General features: G+C 42.2%; 1 protein-coding gene across 12 annotated transcripts in view; it reads right to left on the minus strand.

Moving 5' to 3' along the window:
- Positions 1 to 3165: 3165 nt before the first annotated feature.
- SCEL (sciellin) overlaps positions 3166 to 17321 on the minus strand; it is a 77880-nt gene continuing 63724 nt past the window's right edge. For 6 of the 12 annotated variants that reach the window (XM_084844775.1, XM_084844772.1, XM_084844773.1 and 3 more), the window contains 6 exons: positions 15257 to 15343; positions 12811 to 12879; positions 10114 to 10188; positions 8857 to 8965; positions 5961 to 6063; positions 3166 to 4528 (listed from right to left, as the gene is read on the minus strand). In XM_084844775.1, the coding sequence (XP_084700901.1) occupies positions 4512 to 4528; positions 5961 to 6063; positions 8857 to 8965; positions 10114 to 10188; positions 12811 to 12879; positions 15257 to 15343 (460 nt within the window). In that variant the 3' untranslated portion in view covers positions 3166 to 4511. The remainder of the gene's footprint in view (positions 4529 to 5960; positions 6064 to 8856; positions 8966 to 10113; positions 10189 to 12810; positions 12880 to 15256; positions 15344 to 17321) is intronic. The other 6 variants (XM_084844779.1, XM_084844778.1, XM_084844776.1 and 3 more) reach the window with 1 other exon arrangement.

The raw sequence follows: 17321 nt of genomic DNA on the forward strand, positions 1-17321 counted from the left end.
GATAATACTGGGCTAAAAAGACCAATGATCTGACTTGGTATAAAGCAGCTTCGTATGTTTCTGTGGGAGAGAGGCTTATAATAGATTGGGCCTACACAACCTGTGGTCCATCAAATTGATGCAACCCACTAGCCATGAATGGTGGTACACTACAGGTTCAACAAATCAATTTCTGCCACCTGACTGGGATTGCAAAGTTCTGGCAGGAGGAGGGGAGAACCCTGGGAATCAAGAAACTGCCAGCAATGGTGCCATTGCAGATTTCAGTAGTGGGGAAAGGGACATGTTTTTCAGTATGTTTTAAAAGCTCACTTGGATATTTTTAAGATTAGATTGCAAAATAAAACAGGGGCTGTGTATTTATTTATTTATTTATTTATTGCATTTATATCCCACCTTTTTTCCTCTTGCAAGGAACCCAAGGCAGCTTACGTTATCTTCCTCCTCTCTGTTTTATCCTCACAACAACAACCCTGTGAGGTAGGTTGGGCTGAGAGTCTGTGACTGGCCCAAAGTCTCCCAGTGAGCTTCCATGGCCAAGTGGGGACTAGAACCCGGCTCTCCCGGCTCCCAGTCTGTCACTCTCACCACTAAACCACACTGGCTTTTAAGAGGATTTGCTGTGATTACTTTTTAGATCTCATAATTACTATAGCAATACTATCAACACAGGTCAAATAGGGCAAAGCTACACATAATGCAACGATGGGGCAAAGCCACTTGCTTATGCATGTGTCTGCCTCATTCACATATAAACCAGTGGGTTGGGAGGGTCTAATTTTTTTACATCAAATGTGGATGAGTGGAGCTGAAGCCTCCCTTGCATAACTCCATAATCAGTCACCCCAGGCACTTTTCTCTTAGTCTGGCTTTGATATCAGAAGTGAGCTGGACTCTTGCCTGGGGCAAAAAGAAAGAAGAGGTAAAATAGATTTCAGCAACCCTCACTCACACACACCTTCTGATACCAGTGGTATCTAACAGAGTGCCTTCTCCCTTACCAGCCTGCCCGGTCACTAAGGTCTTCAGATGAGGAACTCCTGGTGGTTCCACATGGGCCTGCAGTCTGTTTGGAGTCCACCTGGAGTAGAGCCTTCAGTGTACTGGCTCCCTCTCTGTGGAACTCCCTGCCTGTTGATGTCAGGCAGACACCAACATTTTTTCATTTTCTGTGCCTACTGAAGACATTTTTATTTAAACAAGCCTTCCCTAACTAACCAGCCGGTTTTAATGGCACAATCTAATTTTTAAAGGTGTAGCTCTATATTATTGTTGTTGTTATTTCCCTTTTATTGTCCACCACTTGGATATTTCACCAATGTAGAGTGGACTATAGTGTGTGTGTGTGTGTGTGTGTAAAAACAAACGAACAAACATCAGAGCCACACATTCCTGCTTTATACGTAAAAAAAAAAACAAATATGGATTTCCCCTTTATCATGTCTAGTTTGATCCTCAATCACTCGTTAACTATTGCATATAGGCCCAATTTACTGTTTACAATGATATTTATTCAACTGCTGCTACAAACAGCTATTTCTTACCACTCCTAATGCTGAACTCATTGTCGGCTTGCTGATCCTTAACATAGACAAGACATCACCATCCGCACACAAGAGGCAGGAGCAGGCATGGGGTCCCCAAAGGCTTGTAGAAGTTACAAAAATTCTTCCTGCAAAACAGCCCAGTGAGCACCAAGCATGCTCAGTAGCCATCGAATGTTGAGAATCAGTTGGAAAAGAGAACTGGGGGGCTAATGGAATAGAGGAATGGCTGCAGCGGCCTGGGAGACTTCAAAATACTGCTGATCAGCTAGCAGGCAAGGGAGTCTAGCAGAAAGACTAATTCATGGAACTCTACAAGGGTCCAGACATCGTCATCCGTTTCTAATCCTCCTGTATTTTCCCACAGCTTCTTCCATCTTTTTTCTAACCGCACGAAATCCGTTAAGCAAGAAAAGACGGAATAGCTGCACAGTGCCTGCCTGCCTCCCTGCCCCATAAAATCCCATGAATCCGGCAAGACAATGGCACGATAAAAGCCTCACCTGGAAGCACCCTTACCCACACCCTTACCTCACACAGACTGGAGTTCCAGCTTGCATGGAAGCCTATGCACCGACCTCCATGCTCAGTGCGTGGGAGTTAGGGGTGGGACTGGCAGAGCTGCATGATGGGGCAGCCCCAGTGGCACAGATGCAGTGGCCTTTCAACACATGGAGTCCCCTTCACACAGTTACGGTGAGAAGGGGTCTTTAGTTCTACAAATGGATGGACCATGTTCCAGAGAGGTAGCTTATTTTAATGTATTAATTATTAATTATGTGTTTAAAATTTTATCGTTAGCTGCCCTGATAATGTATTTGAAAGGCAGGATATAACAAGTGGGGTCCCACAATAAAAGGTTGCAATGTCTGGGGTACATGTATTAGTGAATTCTTAGCTGCGGGGGCTGAAAAAAATGAATGTTAGCATCAAAGGCTGGGGACCCCTACTCTAACCTGGGACTTACTGGATAAGCAATGTATACTGATTTTAGATTTTGAACCTTTAAAAGTGCAGCCCGTCTGCATACAATTCAATGGAGCGTGAGGCTTCTGCATACAACTGGGTGCAGGATTTGGTCTGGGAAGAGAGATCTGAGGGGGCAATTTAAGACTGACTTTTGCTGCCACTTGAGATGGGGACTTCTGATTGAGGCTGATTCCAGATGGAGGGGCTCTTAGTGCGACTAATTAGAAGGCATTATGCAGCTACTCCGTCTTTTTCTCCTTCACAGATTTTCTGTGGTAAGAGAAAAAAAATTTTTTTATCAGAGGTAACAGCAGGAATTCCTCCCCTTGTCTGCTTCTCAAAAGAGGCTGCGCTTGGGGAAAGGGAGGGGGTTCAGGGAGGAGTGTTGCCTGAGGGTCCACGGGCCAGATGGCCTGGCCTGGCCAGCCAAATTGGTTCACAGGTTGGAGGTTTCCTGTCCCATTAAGCTGCAGTTTTTGGCATTCTGAGCATTTTGGCCTATCCCTTTGGAACTTCCTTTCACTTTAGGATGAGGCTGTACTTACCTCTCACTGCAACCCCCCAGCTAAAAAAAACTCCCCATAAACACTGGTTAGCAGTTTGTTATGTACATGCTTTTAAATGGTTTCCCTCCTTTGAAAAACGACCTGTCCATTGTCACACTTGATCAGTCCTTTATTGCAAAGATTCAGTAGGGGCAAAAATCCATTTGCAACAATGTTAAGGATATAAGAGACCAAGCAACAGATAAAATACTAGGCAGCAAGCAGCACCACTGCTGTTGTTTTTCTAGTGTCATGCAATAGGTCACTGAAACACTCTTTCCATGTGAATTGTGTTTAGGATTGTTGCTTATCCATGAACAGATATGATTGACTATATACTAAATTGTAATTATAAAGGCATTCAGACATCATATTAAACCATGTTTTGTTGTGATGGATATGAGTTGTAGCAAGCTCCCACGAGCACCACTCCTATGGTGTGGATGCGCAGAGAAAAGCTTTCACTTCAGGTTTTTTTATTAATGCAGTTTGTTGTTACATCTGAACTCTAAACTATGGTTAATCTTAACTATGGTTTGTTAAAAAAAAAAAAAAAAGCCAGGTCATAACCAATGTCTTGAAGTTGGCTTATAAACAATCATTACCGTTAACCACAGTTTGTCAGGTTCAGCTGAAACAACAAGCTGAGATCAATTAAAAAATGGAAGTGAAAGTTTCAAAACTTCTCCTCATGGCCATGGTACGGGGGGAGGGAGGGGAGCATGTAAGTCTGAAGCTCACTGTGACTCATTCCCTTCACACTAAACCATGGCCTGTTGTGACACCGACCTGAATGCAGTCACTATTTTACCTTTTATTCCATATTTTATATCTTGAATTTGAATCCATTTCTCCATATCAAGGTCATTTCTGTACACTCCTTACCACCAGTTGTGCTAAGCTGTTTGCACATGCTCGGAAGAAAGGGGGGAAAGCACAGACATTTAAAATTATACCCAACAATTGTAAAACCATGAGTTTTAAAATATATAACATACACTTAAAGTAGGATCCCAATCCTTGAAATATTTATCACTGGCATACAAGAGGCTAAGTGCTTGTAGGATCATTGTGTATGGCTGCAGATTTTAATAAAGATGTATCTAAAGCTACCAAGCCAAGGAACTACACTCTTTTAGTGCATTCCTATGAATGTTTACTCAGAGGTAAATCCCACTTTGTTTAGTGGGGATTACTACTAGGTAAGTGTACATAGGATTGCAGCATTAGACATTTCTCTTCTTGCTGATAATGCAGGTATCTCCAGGCACATGCCATTTTATATTATCTTCCTTTTAGGGGTTGCGTATTGTTTCAGTTTTTACATCTCTTCCATTTCTACTGTTTGTGATTCTTAGAATAGTTCATTCATCCTAAAAAAGCATATGATTTTCAGAGATAAATGCGTGCAGCTGATCATCTGAGATTGCACTTGATCTGACTTCATTAAAGATTAGTAGATCCATGATGCTGTAAAGAGAAAGAAAAAAGATAAATTAGGAACACAGTATAAAAATGTGTGTAACTTTCTAAAGTGTCTTTTTAAAAATGATAGCACCTGAATTTTATTTTATATAAAATCTAGAATATATGTCCACAATATAAACATTGATAATTCCAGACAAGTGTGAACTTCCAGAAGCTCAGAGATATTACAGTGAGCGTTAATGGTCACCAAAAAGAGATAGTTAGAATTCACTGGTGTTACAGGCAACTAGTGGGAAGATATATACTCAGACTAGGGATGTGCATTAGTTTAATCTGAAAGCAAAACTAAATACAAAAGAGCTCCATTCATATTTAATTCAGACTGAATAAATATGAATTAAAAGTCATCTGAATCAACGAATTCCAAATTAAATGTTTATTTAATTCAGATCTCTTTTGTACTTTTCCCCGTTTGGAATTAGTTTACTTCAGTCTGTGAGGAAAGAAAGGCTGCAGCCCTGAAATTAGCTGGTATCCAGTAAGTCTCCTGGGGCAACAGGGGCCTTGCCCCTGTATGGGCTCCCCCCCCCGCCCCCCAGCCAATTTCAGGGCTGCAACTTTTCTTTCCTTGCATGAAAATCAGCGAAGATAAGTTCCACTGAAATCAAAGTTTCTGAAACACAAATTGAAATCTGAAAAATGAAAGAATTAAATCCAAATTAGCTAAATGTCAAAGTTTTACAAAAGAAATTATGGAAATAATTTTAAATCCAATGAACAAAAACAAACAAAAAGTGAAAACCTTCTCAGTGCACATCCCTAATTCAGTCATTCAAGACGTTCAGGTTGGATGTCAATATTCACCAAATTTTGCATCTATAATCCAGGCATGGGCGACTTCCAGAGGTCCGGAGGCCATTTTCACCCCCTAAATGGCTGGCGGTGGCCCCAGTCTGTGGGGCACCTGACACCCCACCCACCCAATATGACCAGCTTGCCACTGAAATTTGACACCAGATTTCTCCATATCACTACAGTGGTTAAAGTTACTTTGTTTGCAAGTTCAGTTGGGCCTTTTGGGCACCCCATAGCTGCTACGGATGCCTTTTCCCCCCAGATTTTTTTAAATAAAAAGCATTGGGGGGGGCAAAAGGAGGCAGCATGGGTATGGCAGGGCCTACAGCAGTGGGCAGCAGGAGACATGTGTTGCCCACCCCCGATCTACTCCATCATAAACAGGAACTGCACTGTGTTTCAGGGTTTGGATGCAATGGGTTAGCGCTAGACTTAGCAATGCTTAGAGCAGACTCGCTGAAATCAATGGGACTCAAGTTAGTCATGACTAAGTTAAATCCCAGTTATTTCAATGTGTCCAGCCGAAGCTTGACTAACTCTGGATCCAACCCCATGAGCTGTTTGTCTCCCCAGTTGCGAGCAACTTAAGCCACAAGAAGATAGCCCCAATGAAAATTACCTTTAACTTTAGAGTAGCATGGTGTGCAATGCACGGTGTTCTTGTAAAGCCAAATGCTGTCTCCTGCCTTCAGATTTTCCAGAGGAGCTTTGCAGACTTCACACTTGAAACACACATAGCGTTAAGCACTTTAGTGATGAAAAGCCAATCAAGAAAACACATAATGCCCAGTCATCTTTAATACGTTACTTTACGGTGTGCAAAACATGGAAGACTCACTAGCATTTTGGTATAACAACTAAGATCGCAGAGAAATTTGTTGGACTGTCATCTACAGAACTGAACATTAAATGCCATGTTCTTTTTTTCTTCCTTCCTGCACACCAATATTGCCTTCCATTACACCTTGATTTTAAGGATGATTATAAAAGTAACATTTTTAGGAACATGAGACGATTCCTCATGCCAGTTAAGATTATTTGTCCATCCAGTATTGCCCACTCTGATTGGAAGTGGCTCTCTTGGGTCTCAGCCAGGTGTCATTCACATCACTTGCTACTTGCTCTTTTTAACTGGATATGGCAGGTATTGAACACGGGACCTTATACATTCAAAGTGTGTGCCCTACCACTGAGCTATGGCCCTGCTTTGAACAGTAAGCATGATTTGAAAGTGTCCTCCCTGCATTCAGTACAAACGTATTTTTTCCTCTTGCTGGATGAGCTCTCCTGAACTAGTCCAGCCATGTAATGTAATTCAGTTTCAGTTGGGAAAATCCTGGTTGTGGAGTGTGTCAATTGACTAGTGTCTTTAATGCCACACTTTCCCCCACCCCAAAATCTTTGGAGCAAACTTTGCAACCATACAAGCGCAACTGCTTAATATTTGTGTATGCACTTAAAGATGGTGAAGGATGAAGAAAAACCATAGATGGGCAGTCTAGGGAGAGGGAAAGAAATGTAGACAGCAGCCCAGTGAATTCTTCAGCACCACTGAAGCTAAGCAGGTGCGGGGTTCGTCAATTATCTCATTGAAACACTACTGAGAACCCCCAGTACAATAATTTTTTTAAAATTAAATGTGGAAGTCTGCCTGAAGCATCTGGGGAGAAGCAAGACTGGTGACTAAACCCCACTCAACTTGTTGGTACATTTATCATGCAAATTGTGAAGCCAGGCTCACACTGCAGGTGAAGCAGATGTGACTGCTCTTTGTCCCCCCACCCTGGCCTGTCACACCCATGACTGCCCATGCAGGAGAAGCAGGAGGAGCTGCGGAAGAAGAACTAGAATAAGGCTGAGACAGACCAGCTACGCCACACACCTAGGTCATAAGGACTGCTGTTTCATCTCGGAATATAACGCGCTTCATCTGGATGCTTGAACTATCTTGGGATGCAGCTTCCAAGGAAGGCTGCCATCCAAGGGAGAGTCAAGTGCACTCCAGCCAAATGACATCAATAGGCTTAAGTAACTCTTTCTTTGATTGTGGCCAACGTATAACAGAAATGGCGGAGTGGTGCCATCGCACAATACACCCTCTGCTGTTCAGTCCCAGTTTCTAGCAAAGTAGACACATGTATGCAAGATGAGGATGAGGAAGCATCCCTTCATGTTCTTGATTAAGAACTCTGGATGAATAGCCCAGGCTGAAAATATGCTGCATAAATGTTTTTATCTTGTTTTAAAACCTAGTTTTTTTATTAACATCAAAAAACCCTACAGCAATGAGCTCATCACAAAAACTATGATCCAATGGCAACCCCCCCCCCTTTCATTTAGTTTTTTTGGTTTTTTTTAAAGCCATCTAGTTACATCTGAAGTTTTCTTGTACTGAGTCAGATGACTGGTCCATCTAGCCCAGTACTGACAGGCAGCTACTTTCCAAGGTCTAGAGCAAATGTCTTTCCCAACCATGCTATTTGAAATCTTTAACTGGAGATGCCAGGAATTGAACTGGTACTTACTTTATTCATGCAAAACATGTGATCTACTATTCAACTATAAGATCTTCCTTTGTTACTCAGTCAGATATGGCTATTCTGTCTAAAACCACAGACAGTACCTCATCTTAAATTTAAAAACAATTTAGAACTAAAAACAGGTACAATAAGATACTGGGACCTGATAAAATAACTGGCATAAATGCCCACATCATATGGCATCAAATGTCTGGGAGGAGAGGAAAACTAACCTGTCACTGAAAAGACAAGAATGCTGGCATTAGGCAGCCCTCAGTGGGAACATAACACTAAACTATGTTTCAGTGATATGTGAGTGAGCCTTGGACTCATGCACTCCCCCTCCCCTCTTGTCCTCCTCTGGCACCGACATGATGAGGAGATCAAAAGCATTTGCTTTCATTTCCAACTAATTGCAGTTTGTTGTTATGTTCAAACTGGGACAAACTTTGGTTAGTTTTAACTATGGTTCATCCAAAAAACTCACCTTCAAATCATGGTTTATTATTCTGGCTTGCTTGGATAAAACCTAGTTAAACTTAACTGCAGTTTCTCATTCAGACATAATGACAAACTGCATTTAGTTGAAAACAGAAGGAAATGCTTCTAATCTCCTCCTCATTACCACATTGGAGTTGAAGTGGGGAAAGAAAGGCTTGTGTACATGACACTATTTTTTTAAACGTTTTTAGTGTTATGTCTGAACCAGGCCTGAATATCCTGGGAGGGGAGAGGGAGTGCATGAGTCTGAGGAGGGGAGAGACGAGGAATGGGGAATGAAATGAAGTATCCTAGAATGACTAACTGGCTGGCACCCTGAACAGGAGCATTCTACCCTGCAACATTTTGTTACAGGATTAACTTGCCGCATATATAATATGCAGTTACTATAAGCTAAAAATATTTTTCAGGGTCAAATTATGTGCCGGTAGTTCACCATTTCAATAATATATATTTATGCAGACCTTATGACTGTAGACAAAAATATACTCCTACCTTGAAACAAGTTGCATGACAGCAAATCTGCAAGGCATCGAGAATCATCTTGGTGTCTGTGCCCAAGGGCTTCCGGCAGTAAGTGCACATTTCTTTTTCAATAATGGCCCTATGGAAGAACAGAAATGATTGAGTGCATTATACTGGAAGGAAAGGAACACATTTCTCACCCAGGAGAAATGGCACAACAATCCTCACACTCCCCTGCTTGCAACACACTGTAACCTCCCCACCATTGCTCAGCCCGCAAGAGAGGGCTGGCAGCAATGCCGAGACATCCCAAGGCATAAGGCACTATCCACCCGGAAACTGTCCTGCGCAAGCCCGCACTGAAATGAATGGGAGCTGCACAGCCGCACTGAGAAAACCTGCACAGTTCCCATTCATTCAGCCAAGTGGCAAAGTGTGCATAAACACCATGTCAATTCCTGGCAGGATAAAGAAATGTTTTTATAGTGTTATAGTGTTGAGGGAAACATCACTTTGAAGAGTGGTTACTCATTTTGTAGACAAACAGCGGATGGCCTAAGGGGAAACTTCAGGCTTATCCAGATGGTCAGTTCAGAACACGCTCCTACCACATTTTACTCTGTGTAAAATAATCCTGCAAGTCCTGATTTAAAAGCAGTAGTACAATATTCAGTCCACAGGGGAGATAGCTTGCTGCAGGGGAAACAGACTACGGTAATGCTGGTCCATCTCCCTGCCCCCGGCTTTAAAAACAAGGCTAGGTGCTATGTTGGCAGAACTTGCTAACGTTGAACTGAAACTGACTAGCCTCAGGCAAAAGCCAGAGAAGCCCCTTGTCCGTTTCAACACCCCACCCCACCCCCAAGCAGCAAATTTAGCTAAAGGGCTGTTTCACTCACACACTCATGTCCGTCACTTGATGACAGGAACATCAAGTGACAATTTAGTGTATGAATGGACTGACACAAACCTGACATCACAGGCAGAGCTTTGATATCATCCAATGTCAGCTCAGCTGCAATATTTTCCAGTGAAATCAGTTCACACATTCAGCAGCTAGTAATCAAGCAGAGTGAAGGGTAGCAAAACCAAGTGAAGTAAGTGCACATGTGAACCTGGGAGAGCTCTGAACATAAAAAGTGTAAATAACTTGTGGGATTGGGTGAAACTGACAAGATGCTTCTCCACACTTTGCCTTCCTCCCCTTTCTCTCCTCACCAGCAGTGATCAGTACTCTCTCTCTCTCTCTCTCTCTCTCTATATATATATATATATATATACACCTACCTATCAGAAGTAGAGTAAACAGTTTTAATAGATTTTCCAGAGATGTTGTCTTCATACGTATCATGGGGAAATCGGCTGCAATACAAAGAACATGTGATAAGTGCCAAACAATACTTTCTACCTTTCACATTTGCGCTTCAGCAAAGAGAGCACATTATCAATCAACTTCAAAGCCATCCACACAAACCCAAGGGCAGACTAAAGAAATATACAGCCCATATAAAGTGGCTCTTACAAAAAAAAATTCAAAGAACAGTGGGGGTGGAGAGAGAAGAGAGGTCTTGCATTATAGTAAGAGCACAAACCTTGCTTTTGCACAGCTCCCTTTAATTTCAGTTGGGCTTGTGCAGAATGAGGATTGTGCCCAAGAGGTTTTTATCTTAAGCACATGCTTAAGCACATGATATTTTTAGAAGTAACTGACTTCAAAAGCAACAGAGAAACACACAATCATGTTAGATACTGATGCTGACATACATGAAAAACATTCAGTGTAACACAGACAGAGATAAGACACAAGATGAAATAAGAAAACATAAAAATGTATTATTTTATGTTTTAGAACACAGTGCATTATTACTTTGGGAATCTATTGGAGGGTCAGAAACAAATCAACACAAGAACTGCAATAACTGTTTATCTTAGTGTAGTTATAAAGATACTTGCACAAAGATAGAAAATTAAGCTGCAAAGAGTCTTGTGGCACCTTAAAGACGAAGGGCAGTATCCAACAGGGTTGTTGCACCTCTGCTGGTTTGGTTGTGCTGGTGAGAACGACCACTTGTGCAACTGGGCTTTTGTGCTTCTAAACCCCAGAAATGAGCAGATCGGAACAGGTCAGCAGAGTTCCTTCTGTGAGCACCGCTGACCTGACCCTTTTCAGAAACAAGAGTTTCTGCTTATTCTGGGTTCTTTTTAGAGGTGCGAAAGACCCATTGTGCAAGTGGTCATTCCCATGGGCACAACTGTATACCACCCTAACAAATGTATTATGGCATAAACTTTCCTGGGCTGGAGTCCACTTCATCAGATGCATGATGTTTTATTCTCTCTCTCTCTCTCTCGCACACACACAAACATACACACACATGGTGGTGAGGATTTTAAATACTGAGAAATGAAATGCAGCAAACTTATGCCATAATATTTGTTAGCCCCTAAAGCGCCACAACAGTCTTTGTTGCTTTTGCTGTAACAGATTAATGCAGCTGTTCCTCTGGAAAGTATTAAATTGGATAGCAATATGCAGATTAAGTATCATTTTTGGGTTGGGATTATTCTTTCCTTCTCAAAAAAGGTATGTTAGAAAATACCTTGAAATTTTTTGGATAGTAATGTTTTAAATGTTTGGAGCTCGAGGTTTGGCTGGATCATGTCCCTATTAATTAATTTTAACCCTGCTTACTTGTGAGTCTTGCTAACTTCAAATTAAACTTATTAACAGGTAAACATGTTAAAGACTGCAGTACTGCACATCTAACCCCAACACATCGCTTAGATCTGGGAACTTACTGTGCTTTTCTGTGGCACGGTAAGTTTTGCAGTGGTCACAATGGGGAAGGGAATGTCCCAGAAAAATGTCTCCTCATGTGAAACCAATGGTATAGTCCCCCCAAGAGGACCATACCATATCAGAATGCATGTAAAACTAAAACCCTAAATATACTGAATTTTGTCATATTAGTGTAGTCCTAAATAAAGGGTACTCTTATTCAACCAAATAGCTGGATAAATACATCTTTTGTATTTCTACCATTTCCAGGAAAAGCCATTTCCAGAAGACAAATTGGAATCAGAAAGCAATGAGTGGGGAAAAGAAGTGCTTAACTCCTTTCCTGTCTACCATTTCTCTACTTCAAATTATACCTCCTCCCCACCCCACCACAATATATTCTTGCATCTGTGTGTAAAACATCTTGTTCAGCCTTCAAATAAAATAAGCTATGCTGTAATTGGATTTATTTATTGTTTCAAAGTTCTCATTTTTGTATTTATTGAATGATTTTAAATGATGCTGCTGTTAAGCTGCCTTGAGCATTTTAGAGAAAGGCAAGATTATAGACATGATGACAGACATTATTTCTTCTGGTACGATATAGAGTAGTATCGAAGAGTGGAAATGGTGAGCCAGAAACTGCCCAGTTGGAAACTATGTACTATGTTTATTGCTAGATGCTTGAACCCCATCCCAGCCTGTGTTTGCAGTCCCAGCCAGGTAGCAAAACCAGGAGATGTATCATGCTGATATGCAAACATACCTGGCTGGTAGGCTATATTCAGCTTGCCAGGTCACACTCCATAAATCTGTACCCCAAACATCTGTATTCTTCTTCTGTGTTTACATGCATGTGTTCACACACACACACACACACACACTCACTCTGCACCTGGGCCACAACCCAGCCGAGCATTAGGCCTGCTAAACCTATTGGGATCAATGAGCTTAATTAAGTTGAGCTACGTAATGCACTGTGGCTGCAGCCTGTGAATATTGATCTCCTTTTCCAGTCATTTGTCTCTAATCTCAAATAGTTTAATATTATCATACATTCAAGAAACCAGAAATATCAGGTTAGACATGCTGTAGCTGAAAAATAACATTGCTGATGTTTAAACAAGTTATGTTTAAACAGTTATTTTTGGAATTAGTATACAAGAAATATGTGGGGAAAAATACTACATGTATTTTTCAGGTACCTATTCTCATATGTTCTGGTGTACACAATAGTGTCCATTGGAACTGAGTGACTGCTTGAGGCATTATAGCTGAAATATACACAAAAATGTAGAGAACTTTATTCTCTAAAATAAATATAGAAAAATGATAAGAAGAGGCGATGTCTACACACAATTACAGCCTATGCTAGGTTTCATTGCTCATCCTCGTAGGCCCCGCTCCTGACTGCATTTTTGAAACACTATATATTCATTTTTGAAACACTGGATGATACAAAGGAACACATATCAAGTGGTAATTTGACACAGTACACATATGACTACTTGGAAAGCTGTTCCTCTTTCATGTCTTACCCAGTGGTGAGAAGAATTTTACTGCAAATCTTCACATCATTATAGCGGACTACTGTCCTGGTCTTCAGAGGCATCAGAACAAGGGAGGAATGTAGAATTCTAACTATACCACTTCAGCTTGCAGGCCAGAGATCACATTTTTTAAAGTTTGGAAGTAGAAAATTAGCACAGGAAAGAGTGTGCTTGGCTAGATCCTTTTTCATTGGTGTGCAACTATTTTACTTGCAGGGAACATTCAAAAATGGCATCCCCACCCACAGTCTGAAGTGGTAGAGTCCACTAAGGATTCTATAACCTTTTTTCTGATGCATATGTAGGGCAGGCCACAGGTAACCACATACTAAGGCTAGGTAGTTATGTTATTTTGGCACAATGGGGCTGTGGAGTGTCTCTTTTTCCCATGCCACTTGGTAGCATGAGAAGCTCAGAAGTCCACATTGTGGCTCCTTGCTACTCCCCAGCATTAACTCAGAGGACTAAGAGTGGCATGGGGACAAGCCATTATATGGGCTCTTCACAGGTTGTCCTGAACTTCTCAACTTAAACTGACAGTTCAGAGAGCAGTAGCACTGCAGTGGCTCCCAGGTCATCAGGGTAATGTGACATCAAGGCCTAAGTAGTAATCTCTACACTATAACCACTAGGGAAGCGATTCATTTGTATCATCCTGCCAAGTGGTGAAGAGTGTATTTACACTTCCCCAGCTTTTTTATCAGGTACAGAAGTATGGTAAATCATTTGTACCTGAAAGGACAATCCAGATGACTGCCTAACTCAAGTTATTAACTGCACATTTTAGAAAGTTAGCACTTGATGAATGACTGACATGGGCTCCCTTCATATGACTCCATGCTGCAGGGGTGACCACATGCCAAGCTTGATCACATGGGTCTTTGCCATGGAATCGGCACCCTTATTTTCACGTGCATTCTTTCAACATGGGATCACAACCGTGCTGAAGTGTGGCATGAGAGTGCCTGCAGCAGGAGCTGCACTCTGTCCATACTAGGGGAATAAGCTCACCAATTACTTAGAGGATCACCATGATAAGTTACCACTTAAAAAATGATCATCATAAATATTTACCTACTGGCAGCTGACAAACGTGTAAAGCAATGAATGGAAGCAGGGACAAAGAGTTCAACAAGACTGGTGCACTGCAGAATTGACCCTGTGCCAATATCCTCTAAGTGCATCTATTGGATCAATACTGCATCGGCACACTACTGAGTTCACAGACCGTAAGTGAGCACACTGTAGCCCTATTCAGGCATTCTAAACTTGAAAAGGGTAAATGCATAAGGAGAGAGAGTACTCCAGCCCTGGCCCCCTCATTGTTGCGTTTTGTTGAGCTCTACTTAAGAAGGGTGACAGTCCGAAGACGAGAACTTCCTGTATCTGTGGAGGCTCTCCACGTGATCCAGAATGCTAGAAAATCAGCATTCTGGATTGCATGGAGAGCCTCCATGGATACAGGAGGCTCTCCTCTTCACAAAGTCACCATCAACATGTAGAGGGCAACCAACGCAACAACTGAGGAGCGCAGGGCTAGTGCACTCCTCTCATGTTGATGATACCCAGTATCTGAATGCCTGAACAGAGCTTATATGTTCCACAGATCTGTGGGTTAGTACTAGTGTACACGTGAAGCTCTTAGGTCCTTGAGCTGTGCAACTTCAGGGCCCTTTCACTGGTGGGACCCAGGAATGAAGGAGTACCCTTAATATGGCCTGTTTCAGCTCTCTGCATCTTTGTGAACTGTGATAAGGCGAGCTTTTGAGAAAAGCTGCAGCTCTGGATGCTTTCCGATGCACACGTGCAGCCCCTGCACAAGCAAGCACCCTGTTATTTTTTAAAACAGAGGGGGCAGCTTTGTGTGTGTATCCCTTTATATATGCAGACCTGTTTATTTCACTGAAGTGAACAAGGGACATTTACATGTGGGGAAGCTCCATGTGTGCATTAGAACTCCTGTACCTGCAGGGAGTTGCCAGACTGGGAAAATTTAATTTCTTTAAGCAATCCCAGTTTGGCAGGTGTTTATACAAGAGATAGCATTTTGCAGCTGGAGGAAAAAGTAAATAGTGAATGTATTGATTTACAAGTACTGTACCTGGATCCTCTTGTGACCTGGTATAAATTGTTCATCTCTGACTGATTGCCTGGAATATTGGCAGATTCAGAGCCTTGCTCAGGTGATCTAAGGAGGAAAGAGCTGGAGTAAGAAAAATAAATCTAATCATGGTATTTTTAATTACTTCTCTTTTCTTATGCTACAAAAATAGGGAGGGGGAAAATAAAATATTAAAAAGGAAGGGGAACACCTCTTACAGGAAAATTCTCAGTGAGAATGTGTTCCTCACAAACTTCCACGCTGGCTACTTGGCTTCATCTTGAATCTCTGTTGTGTTTGGGCTACTGCCTTAAGCTCTACTAAATGAATGGCCCTCAGCGCCAGCCACCATTTTATATGCAGAGCATGTGCCCTGAACTAGGCCTCTCCACCGTTCCTTCAGTCTCACATGATGAGGCTGCTCTGAGAGCAGAGAACAGAGCCCCTTCTTCACACACCGTCTTTGGCTACAGTCCTGCTCTTGCTTGGGATGACTCTGGAGTCAAAGGGATTTTACTGCTACAAATGTTCCACCAAAGGCCTCATTCTTTAAAATAGCCAGCAGCCTAAGGGGCCCAGCAGATCTGAGGGAAACAGGGGGAGCAAAAGAGGGGAAACAGGTTGAGGCTGATGGAAGGCTGTCAGACTGGAGTAGGGGGCCCTCTGTTAATCAGCTGCATTTGGAAAGTGTCTGAGTCTAATGGGTACTAGCAGCACAGTGCTATGCAAGTCTACTCAGATGTAAGCCCCACTGAGTTAAATGAGGCTTACTCCCAGGTAAGCATGTATAGGATTGCCGCCTAAAGCTGCCAAACTTATGCACTGTTATCTGACAGTAAGTCTCACTGAATGATGCGTAAATATGTAAAGGATTGCGCTGCACATGCAGAGGTTTGTAAATAATCTGATCCTCATTGAAAGGAGTAGCAGACCCACGATATCCAGATAAAAATGATACCACCACATGACATTTTTTCTTATTAGTCTACTACTTCGAAGCACTGAACGTAAAAACACAAACTACAGGAGCAGTCAGTAGGGCAAAGCAAGAATAAGTTGTTGGTTCACTAGGGATGTATGAGAAATTCATTTCAGTCTGTATTTTAAAATCAGGATTTACCAAGTTCATGCCTTCCAGGCCAAACACAGATTTGAAGGCCATCTGCAGTTGAAGTCTGTACCTTTCTGAGCTTGCAATGTGATTTGCAGACCCCAAAATGAGTTCAACAGTACACATACATTCGAAAAATGCACATGAAAAAATGTGTACTTTTAAAAAATGTGCACAAACATACTTTAATCAATGGGAGAAGAATGCTTACATTTCAAAGATGTGCACAACTGATGTGTACATTTTGAAAAATACACACAAAAATGTGCACAAATTTTCATGTGAAAAGAACAAAACAAAGATCAGAATCTGATAAGAACATGTTGGCGGAATGAGCTTAGAGTTGAAATTTGGAGAACTTTGATGAACTAGAATTTTGCTTGCACACACATTCCTAGTGGACACTGGCATCACCTGCTTTAGCAAGAGTATTATACTTTCAAAAACTAGAAGACAATCCAGGGCGTGTTTCCACACTATCAGCTTCACTTTGTTTGCAACTTTGTTGCAATGTCTCCTCAATCGTATCTTCTCCTTTTCCAGTTTCCACTAGGGGTGTATGAAACCCCGCTTACCTGGCTCCACCGGGTTCCGCAGGTAGGGGGAGGCGATCTGTTCCTCCCCCCAGAATCCTCGACAGGGGGGGAGGTGATCCGTTCCTCCCCCTCGGAATCCTACCTGGCCAGCTCCACTCCGCAGCCAGGCTGCCGAGCTGCCAGCCGGGCCAACCCGCAGCGGGGCCTCCAGCCACTGCGGGGCTGCTGCGGACGCAAATGGCGTTCTGTGTAGGGGATGCCATTTGCGTCCCTACGCCGGCCCGTGATAGGCTACGTAAATATTTATGTAGCCTATCACGGCTAAAGCAGAGACACAAATGATGTAGGGGATACCATTTGCATTCCTGCTTTAGCCGTGATAGGCTACATAAATATATACATAGCCTATCACGGGCCG

This window comes from Heloderma suspectum, chromosome 3, assembly GCF_057233095.1.
Source record: "Heloderma suspectum isolate Gila_16-S chromosome 3, 16-S_ref, whole genome shotgun sequence".
NCBI lineage: Eukaryota > Metazoa > Chordata > Lepidosauria > Squamata > Helodermatidae > Heloderma > Heloderma suspectum.